The sequence below is a fragment of the Chaetodon auriga genome, chromosome 9 (genome assembly GCF_051107435.1).
Source record: "Chaetodon auriga isolate fChaAug3 chromosome 9, fChaAug3.hap1, whole genome shotgun sequence".
Classification (NCBI taxonomy): domain Eukaryota; kingdom Metazoa; phylum Chordata; class Actinopteri; order Chaetodontiformes; family Chaetodontidae; genus Chaetodon; species Chaetodon auriga.
Window position 1 is genome coordinate 25,909,102 of NC_135082.1, and position 26,522 is coordinate 25,935,623.

Below are 26,522 nucleotides of genomic sequence, written 5' to 3' on the forward strand. Positions count from 1 at the left end.
AGCCGTGGCTCCCCTGCAGCCTGAGTGCTGCTGAGAGAGCACAAAGGCAGCTCGGTCTGAAAAGGCTACCTCAGAGCATGAATACTAATGGAATTGATTTATACCTCCATTTCCTGCAGGGAGACTTGTGGACTTTTATTGCCAAGGAGGAGCCAAGACCCTCATCTGTGCTCAACAGCCTGAAGTGGCGGAAAAGCAGCTGCACAGTGCGACCCGCAGAGGCTCTGCAGCTCCGTCACAAACTGAGCAACTGGGTCTGGTGCCATTATGGAGCTCAACTGCAGAAATGGCTGTGTGAATATAATGACCCAAGGATAGACTGGAAGACCAGCAAAATGTTGGGTGAATTCCAGCCTATTCAACCGGTTTTTGGTTAATAGGCAGATCAGTTTGATCTGTTTCCATGGCAAAGAAATAGCAGACCAACAACTGGCTTTTCCCACCTTAACCAAGCAATTTTAGTTTCATACCCATAACCATATCTTAATTAAACTGAAGCTGCTATGCACGTATCCTAAAGCAATAATCAATTCAACAAGTGTTAGCACTGAACGTTCAAGAACCGATGAATGGGTGTTTAAGTCGTGGAGCTGCAGCGTGTTTCCTAGCAGGCCAGAATGGCTGTAAGTCTGACGTCTTTGACTTGAGGTCTTGTTTATAGCATCATTTGCTGTTGTGGAACACCTTGTGTTGCCCAGATGTAGCCTGGAACTAACATCAGGAGATTTATGGCTTTTCATTCAGGGAAACAAGGAGATGGTACTTTACAGTTAAACTTAATACTTCTGCTATTGCCTCTAGTATGGCAGCATGCTAATAATAAGAGCCTGTCTCTGGGCTGGGGTTATCTCTATGAGGAGCTGGCAGAGCATAAATCACTCAACATCTGTTGCAACAGACAGTGAGAAAGATTTTGTTACCCCCCGCTCTGCAAACCACATGTGCCTACTGAGGCATGATAGCACACCACCAAGTTGTCTGATGTCTCAAGTGAAAGAAAATACTTATTTATGCACTAACTGAACCACTAAATAAATGAATGTGTTCAATTATTCATTAAAAAAAAAAACAAGTAGCGCCTCTTTTGTAAAAACACAGCTGCACTGCCGTAAGACATGACATGACAGTTCACCTTTAGAGAGGGAAATTTCCTGATATATGAGTGGAAGGTAAATAAAATGTCAAGCGTTGCACTGTGTCTGCTGAAAGGTGATGCTGGCAACCTTTTGAAAGAACCTCATTTAAAATCCAAACAAAAACTCAAGCAAGCAATAAGCCGAAAATGTCAAAGCATCATAATCAATTAATTTCGTTTTAATGCCGGCCTCCCTTTTTTGTGCTGGAATGAAAACCAACTCTGAAGTCGTTGCCAACCCTAATCCTTTCTCGGCGTCCCTCCATTATCTTTTCAGTGGAATTTTTTGATGTAAAAGGTTTGCTGATGCCGATATCACAGAGCCACTTATGACAAACACACTGCTAAGAGAGAGATGCTATTTGCATTGTTTTGATGTCCCTGCGGGGTTTTCGAGAAGCCCTCCAATCACGATTTGAACAACACAGTGCATTCTGTTTACAGCCCTTTTCGCTTTTATTGAAGAGATGTTGAAATTCCTTCGAGAAAAAAGAAATCGTAAAAAAATGCATAACAGCCATGTTGAGATGAAAACAGGATTGACTGACAGAAACAGTAACATGTGATATACATTGAAGGTCTTTGCACATTTACTTCCTAAACGAATGCCATGCAATGGGATATGAACCATGACTGCAGGTCACGTCTCAGTCTCACAAGTCAGGCTTGATGCCGCCTCCCAAACCTGAAATACACTGTACGTCACTGCCACCGCTTCCATGTACTGTTATCAATTTTACACAGAAGGAGCAGTCGCCAAGGGCCTGCCGCAGGACTGTTTGAATGCAGAAACACAAGACGATGAAAAATTATATGAAATCACTTTATTCTCAGAGTGTGCGGTGATTCCATTTTTGCAGGAAAGTTACAGACTGAAATCTCTGTCTAAAATGGCATGCAGTGAGGCTAACAGGTGGAGCTTTGAACACAGAGGAGACACAAAACGATTTTATCAACGACCTTGCCTACATCGCACACCATAAGCATGCATACATTTTGTCAACAAATAGGGAGATAGAGAGGGAGGGAGAGAAGGAGGGAGAAGGGTGAGAAGATTTCGCAGTACAAAAGAATACACCAAATGAACTCTTTTTTTTGTTGTTGTTGTTTTTGTCTTTTTTTCAAAATACCAACCACCAGAGGACGGAAACAGGACCGGCTACAGACGAGAAAGAAAAAAAAAAAATACTGCACGAGAGTAAGCATCTTCTCAACACATACAGAACAGAGAAAGACAGATGCAAGGAGAGAGAAACATCAGACAGTTACATTCAAGTCACATCAAAGGAGTATTTTTTAACGTGGAATAACTTCAGGCAGTTTCTTTATAATATCAATGGCTGTATGAGCGGCACAAATGAGCGACTTCCAGGTGAACGCTGGAGTCTACTGGACGGCTAAATATTGATTACGCATGACTTGGGCAGTTTGTTTGGGCAGTGGTCTATAAGCCATTTAGAGCGCAATCAATTGGCATTGACAAGATGCTGATGAATGATGTTATGATGCTGTTGATGGATGACGTGCTGATCTGATTTCAGAGCACGCCAGTTTGGAAAAGACTCACTGGTAGCCTGAAGAACTACACACACTATGACGTTTGCTAAGGTTTTGTTGCTGGGAAAGTCGTATGTATGGGTTGACTGGGCAGTAATTGTAGCTTTCTGGAATATTTGTGGGCCAAACAAGATATATGTGATTTATCATTAATGTAGGCGTAGGTTTGCTAGGCCCCTGGCAAAGAAATTGTTGATTTTTTAGCAGAGAAGGCTAATTATGCTAAGAGAAGGCTAGTTATGGTTTAAACTTCTATTAAAACTTAAAGCAAGAATACCTGAGAATTTCAAAATAAATAAGACATGCAGTAAATCAATAGAATGAAACTTCTTGTCTAAGTCTACAACTACCAGCGCTATTCTTTGGTTTGATTGGATAACTGCTCTGATGATGGGTTTGAGTGTTGTTGATGCATGTTTGTTACTGTAAACATTGGTTGCTAACTAAATGCTAACACGCTGTTTGAACGGAGGCTGGCAAAGGCAGTTTACAAGTACAGTAAAATCACAGAAAGTTCGATAAATATGCTCTACGAGTGACCTTACCACAATGCGCCCAATGATTTTTTTTAATATATTCAACATGATCACAGAGCTCACAAAGCGCCGATAAAAGGTACATTTCCCTCGTCTATGCCACAGGAATGCACAAGTTCAGAATTAGTTTCATTTCATGTTTAGCGAGCTTAATAGAAACGGTGGCCATGTGACAAAGAAAGCGGGTTTAGAGAACCTTCTCACGCCTACAGCTACTGTGCGCATGTGAATCACGAAAACATTTTCTAACAAAATTTTATCACAAGATTTAACTGACCTCTGCTAACAGCACATTTAGGCTTTCCCTTCAGCTTCAGGAGGGATTTTTTTCTCTGTACATGGCAGCTAAAACCACTCTGAATCTTCACGTATATTCGATTCACTCGGCGTCTACTGTCGGGTTATAACAACATCAGATCGATTCATTGTGATGTACTTGTAGGCTAACGAAGGCATCGACTGAGGACTACGGTAAATATCCAAGATCTAGTGTTACCAGCACAAATCTGGTGGAATGTCTGAAATATCTGGAATGTTTTAACAAGACACTGTGGAATGAAGGAGAAATTAAAGAAAAGGCATATGGAGAAACATTTAATTCTATCCCTTTAAATTTGTGCCATTACATTGACCGGCAGGACAGACTGGACTGTGGGAGCAGGTGAAGGTTTTTTGTGGTCGTGGAGCTTTTTAAAAAGTCCCTCATTATTTCATCTCGTGTCTCTGGGTGTATTGTCGATGTCTGCCTTTGAAAACCTGCTGTTTGCTTTGTGATTTGATCCTGGTTGTGCTCGTCATCCTGCAACATATGACTGAACGTTTTTCACGACACAGAACAAATCGTCCCACCTTCCCCCTTTTCTCTTTTTGAATCAAATATGTCTTCACTGTCACTATGCGGACACATCTGTGCCTTTAACATCGACTAACACATTAAGGAGTAAGTCTACACACACAACAATGAAGATTGTCTGTTATTGCTGATTTGGGACTTCACTCCCATCAGTTAAACCAACGGACACAGGACAACCTCATTTCGAACAATATATTGCACTATTGTCACTGTCTGTTCACATAGTGTGTTCACAACATAGTTGTGTTTGTGAAGTTTCTTCTTTTTTTATATATATATATTAAAAAAAATCGATGGAAATGTCAACAGAAATCTAAATGAACTAGCCTGGTCTAAAATGTGCACGTCGTACTGCAAAAGCAGAGCGAGCGACACCTGCCACAGGACGCAAAAACTGAACGTTCAAAGCACAAACGTGAATTTACAGTAAGAATTTCATCTGACTGCTTTGAGACAAACTTCATGGATGCCGAACATTTAGAGTTTTCCCCATGGAAGAACATTTTAGACACAAAGTCAATTATCGCCTGCTGTACGTGGGGGGTGAGATGTCAATTAAATAAAAATGGAAAACCAGTTATTGCCTCAAATATCAATGTATTTTGCTTCATCATAACAAATAAAATGGTTTCCATATGTGTTCTTCACTTCACAAAAATTTACTGCATGCTTAAAAAGAGGAAACAAAACCAAAAAAACGCCTGATTTCTAATGAATTCTTTCACTTTCTGGGTTTACAGGTGTTGTTTTGACTCTACCAGTGCTCATATTACACATTCACAATAAACCGATGCCAACATGAGGGACACTTTATGGGGTGAATCCTCACAACGGAGAACTAATAAAAATGCAATTATTTATATACATTGTATGTATCAAATATTAGCAAGAACATAACAGAAAAATTCAATTAAATTTTGATATGATTTGGATAATTTCTTAAACGTTAAAAATATGGCTTTTACTCTTAGTCATCTTGTTATATGTCACATTTCACTCTTATATAGTTCTCTTTTGTATAACCCGAGGCTATTTACAAACAAAAAGGGTGGATGATGGGTGACGTCTGGTCTTATTCTAAGTGCGTGACATTTTGAAAACATGGCATAAGATTTGCCTTGAAGTAAAGATCTGTGGAGGTGTGACGTACTTTTAGGATAGAGTTATAATTACTGGTTATCGAGAAAGATGCTCTGTATGAAACATTACAAAGTACGTACCACCATCAGAGATCAGATTAAATCAAGGGCAAAGTCATGGCACGTTGATCAATTCCAGGAACACTTAGAAGTTGGGTTGAAGGGGTGGGCGGGCGGGGTGTGGGGGTGAAGAAAGGTACGGCATTAGTCTTGGTTATATGAATGCTGTAAGAAGTTAATCATATTTCACCCAAAACACTGTTACTTTTTATTGAACATATCCATGAGCGGGGTCGGGATGAATTTCATGACCGTATCCACGATGCTCTCCTCTTCCTCCTCGTCGCCGCAGCCGGTGGGAACCGCCTTCTTCGGGCGGGTGAGGCTGCCCTCGGAGGCCTGCTCCATAGCAGCCGCTGCCTCGGCTTCCTTCTCCTCCTTCTTCTTGATGCCGTACTGCACAGGACAGAGACAAGACGAACAGGCAGCGATATTAATCCCTGTCCAGATGGGAAGGGTTGGTCTGAAGTCATGAATAAGCATAAGATTATTAGGACCACTCTCATTTTTGTCCAGCATGAAACTGGAGCTGGGAGGCAGTTTATTAGAAGAAAGCAAATAAGTGGATTTCCCAAAATGTAATGAACTATTCCTTTAAGCACTTTGCACAGACCTTACCTACAGTAAATTACGTCCAGTAATGAGCTCTGGTTTTGCTCCAACTGAGAAAATGCCCCTTCTATATTTGATCACGTATTAAACCAGTGTCTGTGAAGACTCATTCATCCAGGTCATGGTGCTAAGTGCTTTCCAAAGGCAACTGGACTTGCTCGAGGTTCTAGAAGACCTCTCCCCCTTAAGGCCTCTCATCCAAGAGACGTCTTCAGTTCTAACCGACTGGTGGGGAGTCCCAGGCATTTATCCTCCTGCAGGATTGTTCTCACTTGGGAGTCATTGAGGTCAGATATGAGTCACTGACCCACCCGACCATCATCATCAAGTCACCAGACTCAATCCTGCAGGAGGATAAATGTCCACCAGTCAGTAAAGCAAGTCCAGTTGCCTTCGGAAAGCACTTAACCAGCACATGATTATTACCGTGAAGTGTTCCTCTGCCCAGGCCCTAACCCTAACTGTTGCAGTTATTTCACAAGTCAATGAGAAACTGTAAATGGATGTGGACATGAAGCACTATGACAAAAATGTGATTTCCTTGTACCTGAAACACCATATGATTTCTATGTTTAGAATAAAACTGGGAGCAACTTCTGCCCTCACTTCAAAATCAGCAGAGAAACCGATGAGCACTTCAGCGGACTTCAAAATGTGGCCGCTTTTACTCTAAAGATAGAGGCGCGTGAGGCGTCACATGATCATCTCATGCATTTGAGGTAAATTGGTTGAAAATGATTACTGCTCTTGCAAAGTAAGTCACATTTCTTCATTTGCATGAATTAGCTTCAGGCTGCTCCCTGGTGAAGTTTAAGCGCAGTGTACTGTAGCTGTCTGAGTCCTGCATGAACAGCAGTCACAATTTCTGCAATTAGGTGTGACGTTAGATCTGAACAGAAATTTGGGTTTTCATGCTTTTGCTCATGTGTTCGTGAAAGTACCTGGTAGTTTTAACTGCTGCTTTGTCTAAATTGACCTTCCTGGATATTTTATGTACCAATTACAGGATCTCAGTAGGTATAATGGACGCTAACGATTAGCTTACAAAACCCTGGGCCCCAACAGACTTCTATTAAATCAAGAGTGTGCTTAGAGGAGAAAGAGCACAACATCACTATTTAAAACATCAGAGGGAACAACAGCAGCTGGGAAATCTGTTTTACCAGCACCTTGATTGAAACTCAGCAATCTCTGTAACACAAAATAAAAAATACACTGATGAGGACCATGAGATACAGTAAAGCTCTGGTAAAACTGTACTGTGGAGAGGTGTGGGCCTTTGTTTCCTGTGCTTTCTTTCTTGGCAGAGGGTGGGCGTGGTTCTCCAGGTGTCTTGGGAGCTGCCTCCAACACAGCTGGGACTCATCACAATCAAGCACAGCTTTAAGACTGTGGACTGCAATGGTCTCGATTGTTTCTGCTGCTTAGTGGTATAGTTACAAAGACAATCAAGGGAAAATCAAGGCAGCGTCTCTGCCACCAGGCCGCCCAGTGTCTTGCCTCCAGTCCACAACCGTCACCACTTAGTTTCACCTGTGCCTCCACCACCACCTGAGCTCTGTGCACTCCAGTGTATCCCTGAGTTGCTCTCCACCTCAGTACCTCGTGCCTCACAAGCTATTCCCAGGATTCCCCAGCTACTTGTTTCCTCCATATCTGGAGTCTCCCTTCATTATCCATTCAATAAATTCCTACTTTACCCTTTCTCCCTGTCTGCGTGTCTGCTATTGAGTCCAAATCCTGCTGAGACGTAACATTTGGAAAAGCTCCAAAATGGATATTTTGATGATAAAAGCTTTTTGCACAATGACAACAACTTGAAACAAGTCTGGACAAGCTCAGACAATCCATCACTAATGCTCCACGTCAGTTTAAATGCTGCTTCCTAATTGAACTTGAAGCTTTTATTAATCTGAACAGCTGGAGACACAGGGTGATATGAATTCCAGTTTCAAGACAATGTCAAAACCAGTCTCTTTCTGGGTCTGTGTCTGCTGTTACCTTAACTACATTTTGTTTGTGTGTGGTCCTTAAGTAAAATCAATACAGTTGCACTGCAAGGAAAAGGTTGCAGAGCACAGGAAGGTCAACAGGCTGAATGATGGTTGATCTTGAGGCAGAGATGCGGAAAATGAGCCAGACTCCTCCGTGACCTCTTTGCTGCTCTCCCAGGCGCCCGTTAAGGTGATTCTAGACCAGTAAATATCTTAAAGGACGACTACCAGTGTGCATTTCCATGGTGAAGATGTGCATGGAGGGTAGGATGATTTTGTATTTTTACATTGGAGCGCTAGCACTGGTGAGGGAACAAAAAGTCAGAAAGTATGCCAACACACTGTTTTTTTGGCACTACTCAATAATGTGTTCTGTCACGATTAAACCATTGTTTTTAAGAAATTCCTCCAAAGAAACAAGGAGATGTTCTCTAATATGTGAGTGATGGCCTGGAGACTTAACATGATTTGTAAATGATAAAGAGATGAATGTTTATAATGGAGCACTTTCAAAGCCAAAGCAGATCGACAAATAATAGCAGCTGGTTTGACAGTTGCTTGTATTCTGGTCCAATATTTGACTCAACAGTGGATTTGAAGGATTCATCCTGCAGCCAGTGAGACCCTGGGGCTCCCTCTCCTCTAAGTTCTTCATCCCCTGTCGGCTAACAAGGTGCTCCAGCGAAAAAAAAAAAAAATGTTGCTATAGCATGAAGTCAATGTGGGGCAACAATCGATCAACAGGAAGCTGCAGCAAATAAAACGATCAGTGAAAGAGAGACGAGACGGTCTGTCCAATACCTGGATAACTGCAGACCAGTTAACCGGATTCCCATGACCTGACTGCTTCTATCTTTCTATGTATGAAATATTTATACTACAACTACACGTACATACAAACACACACTGCTAAATTTCAAAAGCAAATGCTAGCATGCTACAGACAGTCACATCACTCAATGTGATCATTAGCTTTTCTTTACTTAAATCAAGGTTGTTGGCTTAATATTGACTGTACACTGTACAGGAGGCATTATGTTTCTCCAAATCCTCTATAAACTAATGCAAATAGTTGCTACTCAGAATTTAGACAAACAGAGCAGCCTGGTTAGCTGAATGTTGGAGTCACTTTTGCATAAGAAGTGAAGTCATGTGTGTTAGTTCAACACCAAAATGTTTCTCCCTTCCTTCGAGACAGAAAATAACATTGGTGTGATTGGTTGGTGGATATCTCCTCTGCGTCTCCTTCTGCTCCCTTGTTTGCTCTCTGCTTTCCCTCCGTGCTCCTCCGTTTCACTCCCTTGCAATCCGTCTTAGTCGCTCTCCCTCTCTCGCTCTGAGGCTTGTTCCACAGTAACAAAGGCCTGTGTCAGTTGAAGTGAAGGCAGTCACGCTTACTCAGCCCCTCTCCACTCGCTATAATCAAACACTTTCCAAAGACATGCTGTCATATCGCTCCCTCCACTCTATTCTTTCACAATTGTTCCAAAACCAAAGAATTGCCGGGATGCAGTGGAGTGCAGAGCTGATCCTTAAACTCCAAAGATAGCTTTACAAGGGCTGCACATGGAAAAGTTTTAACTGCTGCTTGAGAGCCCTCAAAGAGTGCTCAAGTCAAATATTCAGTGAAACATTAGCAATGTCAAGAGGAGCATTTGACTGCAAGCTGCCGACTCTCTGATACCATCAATTAACATTTTATTAGCTTTGAATAAAGCATGAATTTATCAAAGATGAGACAGTCTTGGCGAGACAAGAAAAGGGTCAGTAAGACACGAAAATACAGCATACAGCACACCTGGATTTACAAACCTGTCCAGTCTGTAATCATTTAAAGTAAACTAAGTATATGAGAGAGGACAACAACCTAAACTGGAGTCCAAATTTTTCTGTATTTAGCATCGAGTCTCCTGCCTGGTAAGTTCATATGCAACCATCTTCGACAATAAGACATTGTCTCCAGAAAGACACGCTGCTGTCGAGCTTCTTTGCTAAACTAATTATTGCCATTATTTTGCCGATTTACACTCAATCCATCTGCATGACAGGATAAAACAAGACGTGCTGAATGTGTAAAGATACGTCTACGTCTTCTTGTAATTTGGGTGAAATTCTGCTTTTGTTGAAAGAGTGGATATTCAAATGAGTGTTTTCCGAGGATGTCTGATATAACGACACTGTCATTAATTAAAAAAAGTAATCCAGACAACATTTAGGCTTCGGTATGGTCACACTCAAAAGAGCAAAAAGCAGGGCGGGCTGAACATGATCAATCAGGCGAATGCAGACTTTCAGAAAGTCTCTCGTGGCGTTATGCTGGGTTTTTCACACGAGAAGTGACAGACGTCGCTGTGTGAGAAAAGAGAGAGAAGTTCATATCCTGCTTACTTTCACGCCTCTACACACCTGGCCAGCCGGGACTGGAAGTGGAAATGCTTGTCGGTTTGAGAAAGTCACACAGAGCTCAGCTGTAGAGGTCGAGCAGCAGCTAACATAGAAGAACTGATCAGCTCCCAACTTTTCTTATGGAAATGTAGGCTGCGCCTCCGGGGAGTCAACAAGGGAGTAAACATTCCTGCAAACAAGAATTTTCCCTTTCTCCACTTGTTATCATGCTCGGTGTATTGAGGTTTTTTTTTTTCTTACCTTATCCCTGATGCCCTGTCGGATGTTTTCTCTCTCTGCTTCCATTTTTGCATATTTGGCCTTCCTCTCCTCCTCCTGTTGCCTCAGCGCTTCTTGCCTTTCTTCCTCTTTTTTCTGGGCATCGGGATCCTTCTCCTCCTCCCCACCAAGCATCTTGCCCATGTCTTTGGTGGCCCCTGTTGTCAGTGGTGACAGAGAGAAAGAAAAGTGATTAATGAAACAAATGTCAAGCAGAAATCTTTTAACGAGACTCGAGCAATTGGTGGTAATTGCACATAATAGATCCCAGCTATCGGGGAATTTGATGAGCATTTGATGTGAGCTGTGGTACGTCTAAGATTTGGATAATTCAATAGAAATTGCTTCGTATTTGAGTCCTCTTCCAGGCCAGTGAAAGAGCAGCTCAATGTGCCCTTGAATGAACCAAAGACAAAAGTGTTTGGCAATAGAAGGGACAAGAGGTGAACGCCACGAACAAAAGCCTGAGATAAAAGGCACTGAAATAAATTATTAGCAATTCCCTAGACTGTCTTTGTGCTGCTCCCTTTGAGCTTTGCTGTCTCCAGAAGGAATTTACATCCTCATGCAAAGCGTCCACTTGGACTGTGGGTCAAGACCTGAGAACAAAAGGCTTGGAGTGCTGTTTGAGAGGATCACAATAAACAGAGCCCGAGACTCACTCTGCTACTGATCCCATCTCCTGTCTGTCCTTGTTAGATATGCTAAACAAGAGATCAAGCATGTCGTTGTTGACTGTTACTTTCTCTGGATCGTAGCACCAGATCACATTTTAAATGTAAATGTAATGGCTTTTAATAAGGGAGAGTCAGGAAAGATGCTGAAAAACAGTTTTGATTAAGCTCTCTGCTTGATGAAGTCTGGCTTAGCTGTCTCAGGCACGGACACCTTGCTGTATCTTGGCCTCTTTAGTCTGTGTGGAGAGTCTGGTGAGAGCTACGGGCATCAAATAACACGCTTCATATGTCATTATACGGCTCTGCATCCATAGCAATTACATTCATATTGAACAATTCTGCACTTTGCATCCAGTGCTGACCCAGGAACAAGTATGTCTTTCAGGCTGGGAGGTGGAGAGTAAGGAGGTGATGGTTGTGGTGGTGGATGGCTGTGCACCCCATATTCCCTGATCCTAACATCAGAGTTGCCTCACCTGCACATCCATAATGTGCCACAATTACAATCAGCATACTGCAGCAACCATTGCAGATGCAGAAAGAAAGAAAATGTTGGCAGTGATGAGAAACGTGTGCTGGTGTAAACACTGTTGGAGCTGCCAGGACTCCGATGCTGCCATTCATTCTTGTATAACATGAAAACACCCTCCACAGAGACAGATAAGTCCTTCACAGTACACATTTTGTTTTGTCAGTTCCTGTTCTGATGCCATTTTTTTGTGCTTCAGCAAAGTGTTTTCACAAGTGTGATGCATCCCTGTCCGTTACAGACACAGGAACAGATGCAAGGCTCCCCAGAGAACAGGCCTTCGCATCACAGTCTCCCTGCCTCAGAATAAATGGTATATTACCCTCTTCTTAAACAAGATCTGCACAATAACTGCCTTGCTCCATTTTGTTTCAAGTGTTGCAGCACTCTTACCATAATTTAGTCTCATTACACTCTGAGCAGCAAGAACATTGCCGCTTTTGCTGCTTAAGAAAAACCCTTAAAAACAAATGCTGGTATTATCATCGAAACTACAACAACTCCAAAGGCCATAGTTCTAATCAGGAAGTTGCACAGACTAATCTTGAGTGTCATCCTGCGTGTTGAGCTGCTCCTGCCGTGCTTTGTTCTCACTCCTGAGGCATTAGCTTCTCTTTCCAGCTCAGCGGCTGGAAACAAGCCAGTGCTCACGGTGGCCTGACGAACCCTGAACTCACGACTTCGTGCTCACTTCCAACTCTCAGGAAAGAAATTGATTTTAACAAGAACTGGACCTCCTGGACCACACCGGGCAAATCTGAAATAAGTCTGGCTCTCGCCCTGCTGTGAGTCCGGCACATTTCCTTTTGCTATTAGCGCCTCTGTCTGCACCCAAGGTCTGTGCTCGCCTGCTATACCGAGCCTCGCAGGCTCTCTGGAGGAACGACTCAAAGACACAGCCATCTGCTTCAGCCGTGAAATTGATGAGACAGCGGTGACCTTGAGGTTCTTGGCTGCAGTCCGAACTTGCCGTGTTGACGGACCAGGACAAGCCCCGGTCCTTAGTCATATGGAGCGGGGTGACTGCTAATTAATAAACAGACATGTTGATGTTTCTTGTTTTTTCATTAACTCCTTCATGTGCTGAACACATGACATGTCGGCAGGCTAAGAATGCATTATGGCTGCTCCACAGAGGCTGTTTCATGTCAGTGTGACGTGTCAAATAAACAGTGACATAGTCTGGAATCAGTGGCTTTACTGCAAAAATCAAAAGAATACATGTTTGGTTTCTCCGAACAAATCATCCCCCCGACCACACACTGACTCAAACACTTGTCACCAGCCTTTTGTGTGCTACAAAGGATCAAATTAAGACATAAAGTCATCAGATATATCAGACATGAAAACCCATTCTTTTCATTCATGATGCTGGAAAAAAAAAGTGCACGTCCATCATTTTCTGCAGCTTTAAACCAAATGTTATAACCAAACTCATAACAAAGACGTGATGATGGTTCCACTTCACCTTCAAACTCTCTGTTTAGTATTTATGGAAGTTTTAAATAGAAATAAAAGCACACAAAATCAGAAATTTAAAACCAAACTTCTAATGATACACATCCACCTCTTTAAGCCCCGCCTCGAGAAAATGTCTGGAAATGGTTGGTGGGATGGAGATTTGCTTTCTCCTGATTGGTTTATCTTCAAAATGAAAGTACCAGAGGGGGCGTCGCCAGTTTCTGAGACTCTCACCGAGCAGCTTGCTAATTTTCAGCCTCTTAACACTGTGCTCTATTTTTATTATTTATCAATAATTGATGGAGTTACTGCACCTACTGTGAATAAAAAATGAGGAAAGTCTAAATTTAAACTGTGTTTTCACCTTAAGGTGTCGAACACTTCATGTTGACTTGTGAAACTGGTGGCCTCATATCAACCATGATCAGTCTCATCTCCATACACACTTCATAAAAACTGCAGTAGCTACTAATACATCAGAGAAGCTGTTTCCGTCATACATTTTGTACCTCACAGAGTTACTCTCTCGCAGTGCCACACAGACGAATATGTGTTAAAGATTCAGTCTGTGCCTGTGCTTCGCCCCAGGCCAAACTGAACCGCTGAACAGGACTGTAAAGTTTTCTCTCTGGCTTTGTTGCTGGTAGCTTGAGGAGATTTCACAAAGCTTGTATGCATAGCAATCTTTACAGAAGCTGAGGAGACTCTGATGGAGAGTATCCCTCATCACTTCAGGGATAATATATTCTTCTTTGGCTACGCTGAACAGAGAAACGTTTGAAATTAAAACTTGTTCAACTTTAGAGTCTGCAGATTCAAATTAAAAATAGCACGACATGCTTTATATCTTGTTCGAGCTTCGGCTTTTTTTTTTTTTAGTTATATCTTTCCACTTGTCATCATGACCTATTCTCACCTCCTCATTAGCACTGACAATGAAATGTTAATTTGTGCAAGCAAAGTCTATAAAATTGGGTTACAATATGGATATAATGCAATATTTTTAACCTTAGAGTACCTCAATCTGACAACTATAGTCATAATAGTTGGAAAATGTGTCGAATTGTGTTTAACCTGGTCTCGATTTGTCTGGTTCCACTGTAATTACTACTGTAACTCTTATTTAAAATCAAAGATTTACCTTCTTTAGGTCTTTCTGAGGTTTAGACTTTTAGGTGAAACAGTCTTTTGCAGGGATCAAACCTATGTAACCTGTGCAGCACAACATCCTGCTTTCTAAATGTTCCTGGTCCAGCGTGCAGGCACAGTCTAGTTCACAAGTTGGGCAAATCATATAACCTTCTGTATAAATTAGCTGTAATATCAGACACCTCTTATCTCGGGTCCACTGCTGATCATTTTTACGTCTTTGCAATGATTGCACTTTATCTCTCGCACTTCACATGTTGCATTGCCTCTCCCAAACCTCCACATGACTAATCTCGCTGCTCGGGGCTAATTAGCTCGTCTGATTGTGACAAAGTTGCTGTGTAGCGGCGTGAGACAGTTGTCATTCCCAAAAGCCTTGGTGTCTTCAAACGCTGCCAGCTGTGGAGTCTGGGAACGGTAAGCGAAGCGAGAAAGCTCCAAAGGAAGAGCTGAGGGCCTCGGCTATGGTTAGAAAACTCTGAAACATGGACTAAAGTGCTTAATTAGAGAGCATGATGAATAACTCATCCCTCAACACAATGCTCAAGCTATACAAGGCAACTTTGTGACTGTTTAAAAGGTAACTGCAAATAAAGTTCTGTTTATGTTCACTGAAATTCCCCAAAAGTATGTGGACCTTTGAGCTCAAAAATCTAATACACCATCAAATTTCATAATCTGGCCGCTATTCAATTAATTTAACCTGATGATGATGTCGGAGCAAAGTTCACAAGGATCATGTACAGATGCATCAACTTACATCATAAACCATCAACAGTCGAGACGTTTCACACTGAACTGCAAATGTCAACCTGCTGGTAGGTCAGAGGATCACCAAAATCATGAGGACTCTCCCTCTGGGCACCGTGCACACCTGTACAAATGGCAATCCATCCCATAGGTATTGAGCATCTGCACGGTGGCTCAGTGGTTTGCACTGTCAGTTCCCAGAGTTTGCATGCTTTCCCCATGTTTGCATCAATTTCTCCCACCATCAAAAACATGTATGGTGGGTTAATTCTGCTGTCAGTGGTGTTGACCAAGGAAATGGTTTTGAGCTGGAGCCCAGACAGACAATCAACGCCATCCCCTCAGCCACATAAAATCCATGTTTTAAGTCTTCCCATTACTCCACATTACAAACCTAACCTGTTTAGTGACATCCCCACCATGAGCGTGCAGAGCTAGTCCGCCATGCTAACTCATCACTGCTTTAATGGGACTTTTTAGGGCAGCTGAGGCCTGAGGGCTAATTTTAAATTAAGAGAAGGCTCCTCTGCTTGGTGAGAAGAGGAGAAATCAGGGAGAAGTTTGGAAGTTATGGGTGGGTGGATTAGACTGTGAAAACATGAGGACAAGGAAAAGACCCAGTGGTGCTCGGTGTGTGTGTGTGTGTGTGTGTGTGTGTGTGTATGTGGATGACGGTCTGCTGGGTGTTCAAGAATGAGAACAAAATGTACAGCTCTTGATTTCCTCCATGGATCTGTGCTACGTGATGTGTGTGTGTGTGTGTGTGTGTCACAGTAAGTGTGTGCAGTCGCTGTGGGCTCTCACAGTCTAATCGAGTGTGTGTCCTCCAGGTGCATTTGGCCTCCAAGAGCGTCTCCACTTGTGTGTGCGTGTGTGTGTGTGTGTGTGTGCATGAGTTGCATGTTTCGTGCTGAAGGATGGGTGAAGCCATATGAGAAGAGTCCCCTGTGGAGCCCAAAGGCACACGAAGAAGGGCGGCGAGAGAAAAACGAGGAGGGAGGGAGCTGAAAGTGAGGACAGACAAAAACAAGGACGGAAAACGAAGGTTAAGAAGCACGAGGGTGAGATTATCTTCACCACAGAGCGGCAAATTAGAGAGATCAATGGAGGGAATGATCGTGCATAAGTAAGAAAAAAGAGAGTGACAGACTGAAAGTAAAAAATCTGGGGCAGATGAAAGAGCCGAGAGTGATATGGAAAACGATGATGAAGAGCACTAGAGAAGAAAAGAGAGCGAGGAGTATTTAGGAAAGAGAAAAGAGGAATAATGGCTGGAAGGAAAGAGCCGTGAAGGGAGGAACAAAGCAGAGAGAGTGAAAATGGTGATGAGTGAATGACAATCGTGGAAGCCATATCAGGGGAAAGTTGAGAGGAAGAGAGAGAAGGTATGAGGAAATTACGAGAAGGCAAACGTTTCGTGAGAACCAGAGAGAAAACGGAGATACTGCAGAAAAAAAGTGATGGAGCAACAGAGAGGAAACAGCAGGACCTGCTCAAGGACTCTGTGTTCCTGCTCTCCCATCTGTCACCAGTCCTCAGCAGTCCCACGGCTGTCGACCGGCAGGTCCCTGCTCCAACCCCCACCAGCCCCCCCACCCCCCGGCCCATACTGGCCGTCCAGACCATCATCATCAGCCTCCTGCTCCGGGCTGGGTACGAAGGTGGTCCCAGCGGAAAGACCACCAAGGGAACTGTACCACGAGGCAGAAACAACACGACTGAGCAGGAAATATTAGCTATGTTCTTCTGTCGTCCAGTGGCCTCCAAGATGTTTCAGCTTTCCAGGCCGTGTGATTTATCCTCATCAACGCTGTTAAAAGCAACCGCAGCAATCAGCTTTAAGCAGACACGCTCTGATAAACCCGCTGTGCACTACCTGCCAGGCGAAGTGGGCGACTGACTCCTGAAGAAAATGGGCCAACGAGCCAGATGTTTACCTCGAGCAGCCCTGCTTCCTACAAATTACGCTTATATACATTAATTAGCAGCAGCAAACACGCTTTGGAGGAGAAGTAATGCCGACCAAATTGCGTATTTTCCATTAACATAGTGACGAAAATGTAGATACTGAACGAACATTTACTGACAACATGTTTACAAAATAGGCAGTCTATCGATGAGCTATCCACTCGTATTAATAGGCACGAAAAGTTAACAACTAGACGAAGCCATTACGTTCACTGTCATTGTGACGAGGATGTTACAAACAAATTAACGAATTATCTGAATGAGCCGAATATTTTTCAGCACGATGCACACAGCACCGCTGGCCGGGCTCACTCTCATGGTCTTCCTGGATTTGTTGATCATGTGCAGAGGTAACACTGTGTGACTGAGGCAGAACAACCAATCGGGTATCAGTACGGGCGTTTGGAAAGCACTTGTGTCCACGTCCACATCTCGACAACTTCTTTTTGAAGTCATGGCTGCATCGTGATGCTTTCACAGATCTGTGGCTGTGTTTCGACTCCTACACAAAGTTTTATCAATGTCAGACCTTGAAAAGATGAAAAAACCCTCTTTTGTTAGAGCAGCACTGAGTCACTTTTCACACTGTGCTGTCTGTGCCGGTCCTTGACAACTATTGACTTTATCAGGGAGACTGGTTTGGTTTTTGGAACACAGTTGTCCTTGGAGAGCTATAACAACACTTTGGGTAAAAGTAGAGAAAACCCTGTTCAGAGCAGAAAATTGCTCGTGTATTGCCGAGAGTGACGGGCTGACCAGGGAAAGATTATTCATCGCTGAATGGTGCCAAGTTCAATCTCCTGTAAAGTGTCCTTGAGCAAGACATGGAGCCCTTTCCTTTTCATTGCCTTCATTCCCACATTCATGTTGTTAAGAGGAGGCCTGCAATGGTTTAACTGAGCCTTTAAAAATGTCCTTGAGCACAAAACTGAACTGCCTGAATGAAGTTATCCAAGTGGCGAAAATGAAAGCAAGCATGTTAACAAGCAGCTTTCCAGCATAGTTCACTGTGTGTTGCCTTATTTCTTTTGCTAAATATTTGATAATCTTTGAAAAGACATCATATTCTTTGATGAGCAGGAGACACATACTTAACTTTTCGTGTGTTTAAGGGACAATTCACCCTCAAATTTTACCCATAGTGCTCTTTATCCATATTGATGGTTTGGTGTAAGTTCTGGAACTATCGTCTGTAGAGACGTCTACCATCTCTGGAACATAACAGAACTAAATGGCGCTCAGCTTGTGAAAAACTCAACAGGAATGCCTCTTTCCAGAAATTACCCTGTTTCATGCAGCTAGAAACTCTTTTCTTTCTAGGAGAGTGCCTTCTAGTTCCATTATATTTGAGAGGAGATAGACATCTCTGCAGCTGTTATCTGCAGAACTCGGCAACCCTGACCAAAACAATCTATCTGGATAAATAGCACTGCAGGCAAGAAGAAAAATGCATTTTTGATTTGGGGGTAAATTGTTCATTTTTTTGTACCTGTTTGAGATGATAAGGAACATCTAGTTGTTTAGCTTCTTTTGAATGTCGCCAATAGTCCAATGGTGCAAAACTGAGTGAGAACGTCAGTAGAAGAGCAACAAATATAGGAAGCACGTCAGTGGTTGAAGTATTTGCCAAAGCTGACAGAAACACAGAATGATTCTTCATGTGCTGCCGGTGAAATGGAAAGAGGACATCCCCGCAGCACACCACAGTAAATCTCTGGGGTTCATGGGAAATGGAGGCTTGAGGTGCATCAGTTCTCTGCTTTATCACCCGTTCGCAACCATTATCATCGCAAGACAGCCTCACAGAGTCTGGCCTTGTCGATGAGCGAGTAGGGACAGGCCCCATTTATCACCTCTGAGGTTGGCATCAAGGACGAGGCAAACCACCCACACACACACACACACACACACACACACACACACACACACACAGAATGCAGGTCACCCTAACACACATTTATGTATCACTATCAATCTGAGCAAATAAATCAAAATCTGCATTAGAGTTTATGATAAGAGGACTCAACATAACAGGAGCAATAAATCTTCCAGGAACTGTGTCTGATCAAGAAAGATTCAAATCCCAGTGAGCTTTGTAAGAAATACTGTCAATCCCATGAAAGATTGCAACAAAAACTACAATACAGGTCAGAAATACACCAAAATGCAATCATTTCCCTCGCTGGGGAAATGAAATACCACCAGGCCAACATCACTCTTGCCGTCACTTTCATCATGATGATCAGGGGCTCATTATATGATAACTGGCTTTGTATGGAATTTAGGTCTGATAGCTTCCTCTGGCTCTTCAGATAAGGACTATCCGTGGTGGAGCGTGCTCTAACAACCCACGACAGCTCGGGGTGGCAAGTTTGGTCGCGTGCCAGAGATCACGGAGAGCAATCGCAGAACTTCATCAGCAATTACTCTGGAGTCACTGCAGTAATGAGTCATGGAGGTGACACTGCTGCAGGAATGTACCCTCCACAGAGTCACGGGAGAGGAAAAGCCACGAATACGAACTGTAAATATCACGTTTTTGTACTACATCAGCAGTTAATCTAAAGCACCAGATGTTAATCACATCATCTTTTGATCATTAGGCTATTTAATTTTCACTTCACGGTAACTTCATGCATTCTCTGTGTTTCTGTGAGATGTTTTGTCTTTTTGGCTGCTAGCAGTCAAACATCACTGAATGCAGCCTGAAGAATGGAAAGAAGTAATGTGTAATTAATCACTGTTTTTCAGTCAGTCTGCATACTTTACAGTTTTATTAATATACAAAGGTCTGAGCAAGTAATGAAACAACACAAAGGCCAAATTAGAGGGTATTTCTTCTTCTCCTGTTGGCAAAATGTCTTTTAAACTCTGTAATTTCAGGGAGAACTAATCATTTGCAATGGAAATGAATGAAACTTTCAGTGAACAGTCTGATGCCTGTGAGTGAATTCAGCTTAGTTAAGACAGTAAAACAATAAAATGGAAATTTTGTGCGTGCATTATTGACTCATTTATGTATGTATTTAGGGTTAGGTGTTGTATTGAACTAAGCTCTTACAGTTTATCAACCTGCTGAGGTTTCATCCTCTGCCATGGCTCTGCTGATGTGTCCTTGAGCAGATTACTGACCATCTGACTGCTTCAAGGGCGCTGCTCTGTAAAACACAGCTGACCCCGACCATCATGTCAACAAGGAATGGGAGGTTGGTTTGTTTCCCCCCTACAGAGATCAATAAGGTATCAGACGGTAATTTGGCATAATCTTGCACTCAGTTTTTTTTTTTTTTTTTCATGTCTGGTTTTCTGATCCCCCTGTGTGCTTACATTAAAGGAAATGTGTAAAAATAGCCTGCCAGACGGCTCATTAAATGCATCTGTGAAGGAAAAAAGGTATTAATGCAGACTTTCGTAACATAATGAAGAGCTGTGTGAACATTCAAGGACAAATGTTTGGGTTTAATACTCACTAATGAAAGAGATTTTGTCGTTTTTCATTGGTTATTATTTAAATACTGAATCATCACATTCTGGTGGAATCAGCTTTTGAATACAACAAATGTTTTCCTGATGAGAATTTGAATACATTTTAATTTGGAAACATGGAGATAATATTTCCAAAACAATGAGAACTACTTCCTTTCACCTGTCATTTCCCCTCAGAGCTCAAATCATGTGCATGGCAGTTCAATGAGCTGCATCTAGCCAGTGATCCCTGATGGTCTCTAACCTTGGAAATAATTCACATCAGTCTGAAGAAATGTCCAAAGAAACAGAACAGAAACGGTGTCTTCCTTGTGTCCATTCTAGAAGAAGCCTTCTTCGCGCCGCTGTGTGATAATATGTTTGTTCATTTCTGGTTTCTAAATGTTAATGTTACTCCATGCTGTTCCTTCAATACTTTGTCCCTTTGATTGTTCACTCTACGGTTTTAGTGAATCATTGGCAGTGATGTGCACCTAAAAGTAGCACCTGTTTCATCTGCTCCATATGTAAAACAGCAGCTGTCACCATGGAAAACATCATCTAGACAGCAGCACGATATGCCGTTGATTCTTCAGACCTGTTACTAAATGCAAATCAAGACCACGCATGCTCTCTGTATGTTTCAACCAAGCTGTAAGTCATGGCAGAGGTTCTGTTGACGTAGAAAACGTTGTGAAATTGTTGCAGTTGGCATACGTGTAAGCAGCAAAAGTATTTGGTTAGGTCCAGAAAAACATGTTTAGGGTTGAAATAAGTACGTTACGTGAGTAAAAACGTTGGCTTTTGGTTTCAGTTGGGACATGAACAGCGGTCTTCTGGGTGAAAGTCCCGTGTTTGTTTGACCCGTCCGTCCACCCCTCCTTCCTCCAAATGCAGACTTTCTTGCTCTTTGTGGTCCGTCACCCTCCTTTGCTCCTGTAATAATTACTACAGCCACTAGAGGTCGCTGCCTATGAATCAGCATAAATAAAGGTCGTAATAACCTGCTTTTAAAGTCCATCGTCTGGTGAGGATTCACATTAGGCTCATATTTTAAGATAAACTACAACATTTGCTATTAGACTTCAACCCACTTTAACAATGTTAAACAATCTGTTCGCATACAAGACAAGGGAGCGTAAAGTTTTACCAGGGTGACAAAGCCAATGAGTTTTGTGGAGACGTTATTATGCGACAGAGGAGAAGAACCAGGAAATCAGCTCGGAGTCAAAGAGGTAAACTTTGTACAGGTCCAAGTTATCAGAGGAAACAAGTTCAAAAACTTTAATTAAGGTTATTTCTTTGAAGCTCTGCGAGAACCACACATCAATCCAATCACTGCGGTCATGTTAGTTCACTGTCAAAGCTTAATTATAACTGGCTTGTTGTGTGCTGCTGTTTGCTTTGTTCTGCCCGGTAGGAGACCTGAAAGCGATTATGTCCGAGTCAGATGTGACAAAGATTAGTCAAACTCTTTGCAGAGGTGAATAATTGACTCTGATAATTACCTTTGAGAGGATCACAGCACACGTGACAAATAAAATACAAACGATCGGATTCTTCAACTCATTATACAACAATTACATAGAACGCTATTGATTGATTTCATACTAAAAGGCTGCTTTTGTCTTTTAGGAGCTTTAGCATTGAGGAGTTTCTATGAAGGCGAATAACTTCGCTGGATTGGTGATGCCACTAAATTTCAAAATTGCTTCATATTTTCACAAGTTTCTCTAAAATCCATCGCTTCCTCTGCGAGGTGATTCACTTTCTCACACATTTACCTGAGAATTTCAGTCTAATTCTCATTTGTTCTATTTATAGACCTCCAGCAAGCCTTACATGTGACTTCTTACACCTTAGCAGAGCTAATTAACAGGTTAACTAATTAACAAATTCCATCATCTCCCACTGTTACTGCTCTGTTTGCAAAATAACATGAAAGTGAGCCTCAAACGTGTGTGACTGTTTCCCTCCGCTGTTCATTATATTCATGTTACTATAGTCTATATGTCCATTATTTATACTGCATTAATCTACTACTAGTAGTATATTGTTATTATTATCATCATTATTAGTAGTATTATACACTATTATAACTACATACTACTATATATTATTATTATTATTGTTAGTATGGTTATTTTTGTTCTTATTATATTATTGGTATTAGCAGTAGTAGTATTCTAGTATTCAGTTATTCTTGTTTTTTTATGCAGAATGTTGCACAATAAATATATATAAAAATATATTTCCTTATAGACAGTTGCTATTTATTGTAGCAAAATACACATAGTTTACATATTTACATTTACATATTTCACATTGTTTTGTATCTATGGTTGAGTTATGTTGTTGTATAATGTACGTATTTCTTACATATTTTTATATTCTCTGAGATATTTCTATACTGTTGTACAATGGGAGCGACTGCAACTGAGCCAATTTCCCTTCTAGGATCAATAAAGCAGTGAATCTGATGTATGCAGGAAGTTTCCATCTGAAACAACAGTGATATTTTATTGTACGTAGAACAGGCTGTTAAATTCTCAGATGAGCATCTTAAAGTTAAAAACGCTTCCACTGGCATGAATGGAAAAGGGACTTTGCGTAATCTGTCAACCAAGAGCTATGTTTAGGAGAATCCATCAGTCCTAGATTTGCATTTTCAGTAGTGGTATTTCCCACATGACTACAGATGCTAATGCCGCTCCCTCCTCAGCTCTGCAATAAAATTTCCCATTATCCATGCGGCTGGAAGACTTTCACATTACGAACAATGGCAGCTTCTCGCACGGCTTTCATTTTACACAATTTCCAGATCTATCATCTAAAAATCAATGGTCCCATCTTTGCTGTGATATCTGATTTGATGGAGATGTCATCTGAAGGCTGATACAGAGGCAAAACATGTCTTGATGTTCATTTAGAATATACATAATACACCACTGGAAGTCATAAACCAAACAGCGAGAGGTTAAGAATCTAAGCCTGCCTGCATTTCCGTCTCAATGAGCTATTGAAAGAAAATCAGAAGATACAGAGTTTTACATGCAACAGAGCTTCACAGGCTGAAGAGCTTTATATGCTACAGTATTTCAGAGTTGTGTACTTGGGAGTTCTTCAAGTTGTTTTACGTTATTGGCAAGGAATTTGGACACCAAGCTGTTTCTGTTGCATGGATTTAAGAAAAAGACTTGAGATGGTTCTAAATTAATAATGCAAAGTTCAATTTGAAGTTTATTAGCCAAGGTAAACAGAGAGTCAAAATTTAATCCCGAGTTGCAGTACGACCTTTGAGGAAAGTGATCTTTTCAAAGCTTTGATCTCCTTTCAGAGCAGTGTGATGCTGCAGTCACCTTCTAAAATAGGCATTACCATGAAAACCCCATGGAGCTAAGCTGGCTGACATCCTCCGCGGGTATGTATTCTCAGCATTATGCATGCACATTGATCCCTAAGACCCCAGGCTCTGCTTCCCTCTCACCTCCCAGTTATGCTTTTAGCTCCAATTTCACCTCCCGTCTCTACGCTAATATCAGGAACTGTGATTCATCCTCTGTGCCTCCTGATGGCTTTGGAGAGCCACAGTCTGTGAATTAGCTCAACGGATCAGCAGCTTCCGTATCTACACATAATCACCCTCCCCTGCCCCCCTGCCACTATCAGAGCGCGCTCATCGATCACATGGAAGAAATCTGATTTCAATAACTAACACCATTACTCAAACATGAGATGACGCCGACCTCAGCGCCGTCACCCGTAGCTTGGATTTTTTTTTTTTTTTTTTTTAGCTTTTTGAGCATGTGAAATAAAAACATGCAATTCATGCCAATCCCTCTCACAGCATGAGTGGTCATGCAGGAGCAAAGATGTGCGCACATGCAGAGCAGGACTGTGGAGCTCTGCATGCCTCTCATTGGGTAGCAATTTCTAAATGTACATATACGAGTGTGAAACACTGTTGAATTATGTTTATCTGCAGTTTATATTGTCAAATGGCTTCACACACCCACATTTTAACAGGTATGCCACCAACGCTTGGACCATGAATTAAGACAAACCTGCCAAACAATTAATAAATACAGATGTCAGGTACGTAGGTAGGAACCAATAAGAACATTTTTACATTGTGCAACCCTGAATTCAAAAAAGTTGGGATGCTGTGTGAATACAAACAGAATGCAATCATCTGCAAACAAACTGTGTTTGCTGACTTTACCTCGACAGCCTCCCGTGACAGATCAGCAATTTTTATAGTCAAGTAGCTTTGAAATGTACTTTGATATGGTTAAGGATAACAAACCCCTCCCAGTCTGGGTTTAAGTAAAACCATGAATGCAGGATGTATTAACACTGTAGTATTGCTGCTTTTATTCTGGTAAAAGACCTCAACATTTCCTCCACCACCCCTTAAAATATACTAAATTCTGAAGTATAAGTACCTCAAAATATTTCACATCAACCCTCGTGTCAACATCCTGAGCCATCTGTCCTCATAAACCACAGTCACCACCTTCTGTTTCAAGGCTTAGAAGTCCTCCAGTCTAGTTCGCAGAGGTAGACAAAGGGAATTTTACATTTGAAAACCAAGACAGGATCGTAATTTTCCCTTGAATTCACTTGTTCTATCTCCTGTATTCTGTGAAGAGGCCAGGTGTTGCTCATATTTTATACATTCAGTGAGACTTGGTGCACACAAAAGAAAGTTTAAAAGGCTCCACTTCAAAGCCAAACTGGCCCGAATACACAACGCTGACTGGCAGAGGAGATGAATAAAGATGCACCGAATGTGTGAGCATCAAAATATTTTTAAGTCTTGTCACGGAGCGGGCTGCAAACTCTGATGCAAAGTTCCACTTTTGACTTGCTCGCCATCATCCCGTCTGGAAGCACAATGACAGTTGGTAATAAAATACAGCAGAGTTGATTCATACCGTGAATCAGAGCCTGCTGAACAATTGCAGCCTCTCTCTCTTTCTTCAGCTCCATAAAACCCTCCTTTGAAAATGTGAGATAGTATGTAATAAAACATATTCAAGCCTTTCATAAAGGGGGCACATTAATTCTCAGTCTCATGAATTTGCAGCATGTTGTTCGTGTTACAGCGTCTTTGGTATTACTTTTGTTAGCCTAATCAAAAGCTCGCACGGCTGCATTATGAAGCTCAGCCTTCTCTCTGCTCTGTGACCTCTCTGCATTTTGACTTGTTCGAGTTTTTCCAGCTCACCCACAGCAGAGATAACAAGGAATATGTCTTTGTTCAGTATTTGTGGCCTTTATTTGATTGTGGTGCAAAATGCAAATAAAAAGTATGACTAAGGGAAGCCTGAAAGCCAAAATGTAATCAGATAATTTTCCAAAATGAGATTTTACCCATAATCACTAATAACAGCTGTACCACCAACTCTGTGTCCCAGGTCCCAACTGGCCAGATTTTGAGTCTGTAGATGTTCAAATTGGAAAAGTGACAAGCTTAAGTGACTCAGGATGTATTTTCACTGAGCATAAGGACCAAAAACAGGACTGGTTTGAACATATTTTGTCTTCCGTGTGCCTGTTTCAGGTACCAATTAGACGATGAAATATGATCCTAGAATAAATCATGAATAAATAAATAAATATATATAAATATATCATGAGGTTTTCCAGATGTCTAGATACTGCACACTGTTTAATGATACAGAAATTCATCACAGTGACATTTTATCTCCATCTGGTAAACTGGAGAGATCGCTGCTCATGTTATTTAAAGAAATGGACTAGAATTGTGCAGATTCCTGCACATATCCCACCAAAGCAGTGCGTCACAATGTGATGTTGCATTGCTTTGAGACAAAAGTTGAACCAGGTTTGACGTTTTTGCTGGACACCCGTGCTTTTCGTTTTGTTTTGTTTTTTTCAGCATTGCCGTGCAGAAATTTGCTTTTGGTTGTTGGAACAGTCCTGCAAAGAAAACAGAGGAGCTACTTA

The 26,522-nt window shown here is 41.8% G+C and overlaps 1 protein-coding gene across 2 annotated transcripts in view; it reads right to left on the bottom strand.

Moving 5' to 3' along the window:
• Positions 1-1,944: 1,944 nt before the first annotated feature.
• Positions 1,945-26,522, bottom strand: part of cplx1 (complexin 1) — a 52,944-nt gene continuing 28,366 nt past the window's right edge. For both annotated transcript variants that reach the window (XM_076739270.1, XM_076739271.1), the window contains exons 3-4: positions 10,533-10,708; positions 1,945-5,676 (exon numbers count right to left, since the gene is read on the bottom strand). In XM_076739270.1, the coding sequence (XP_076595385.1) occupies positions 5,482-5,676; positions 10,533-10,708 (371 nt within the window). In that variant the 3' untranslated portion in view covers positions 1,945-5,481. The remainder of the gene's footprint in view (positions 5,677-10,532; positions 10,709-26,522) is intronic.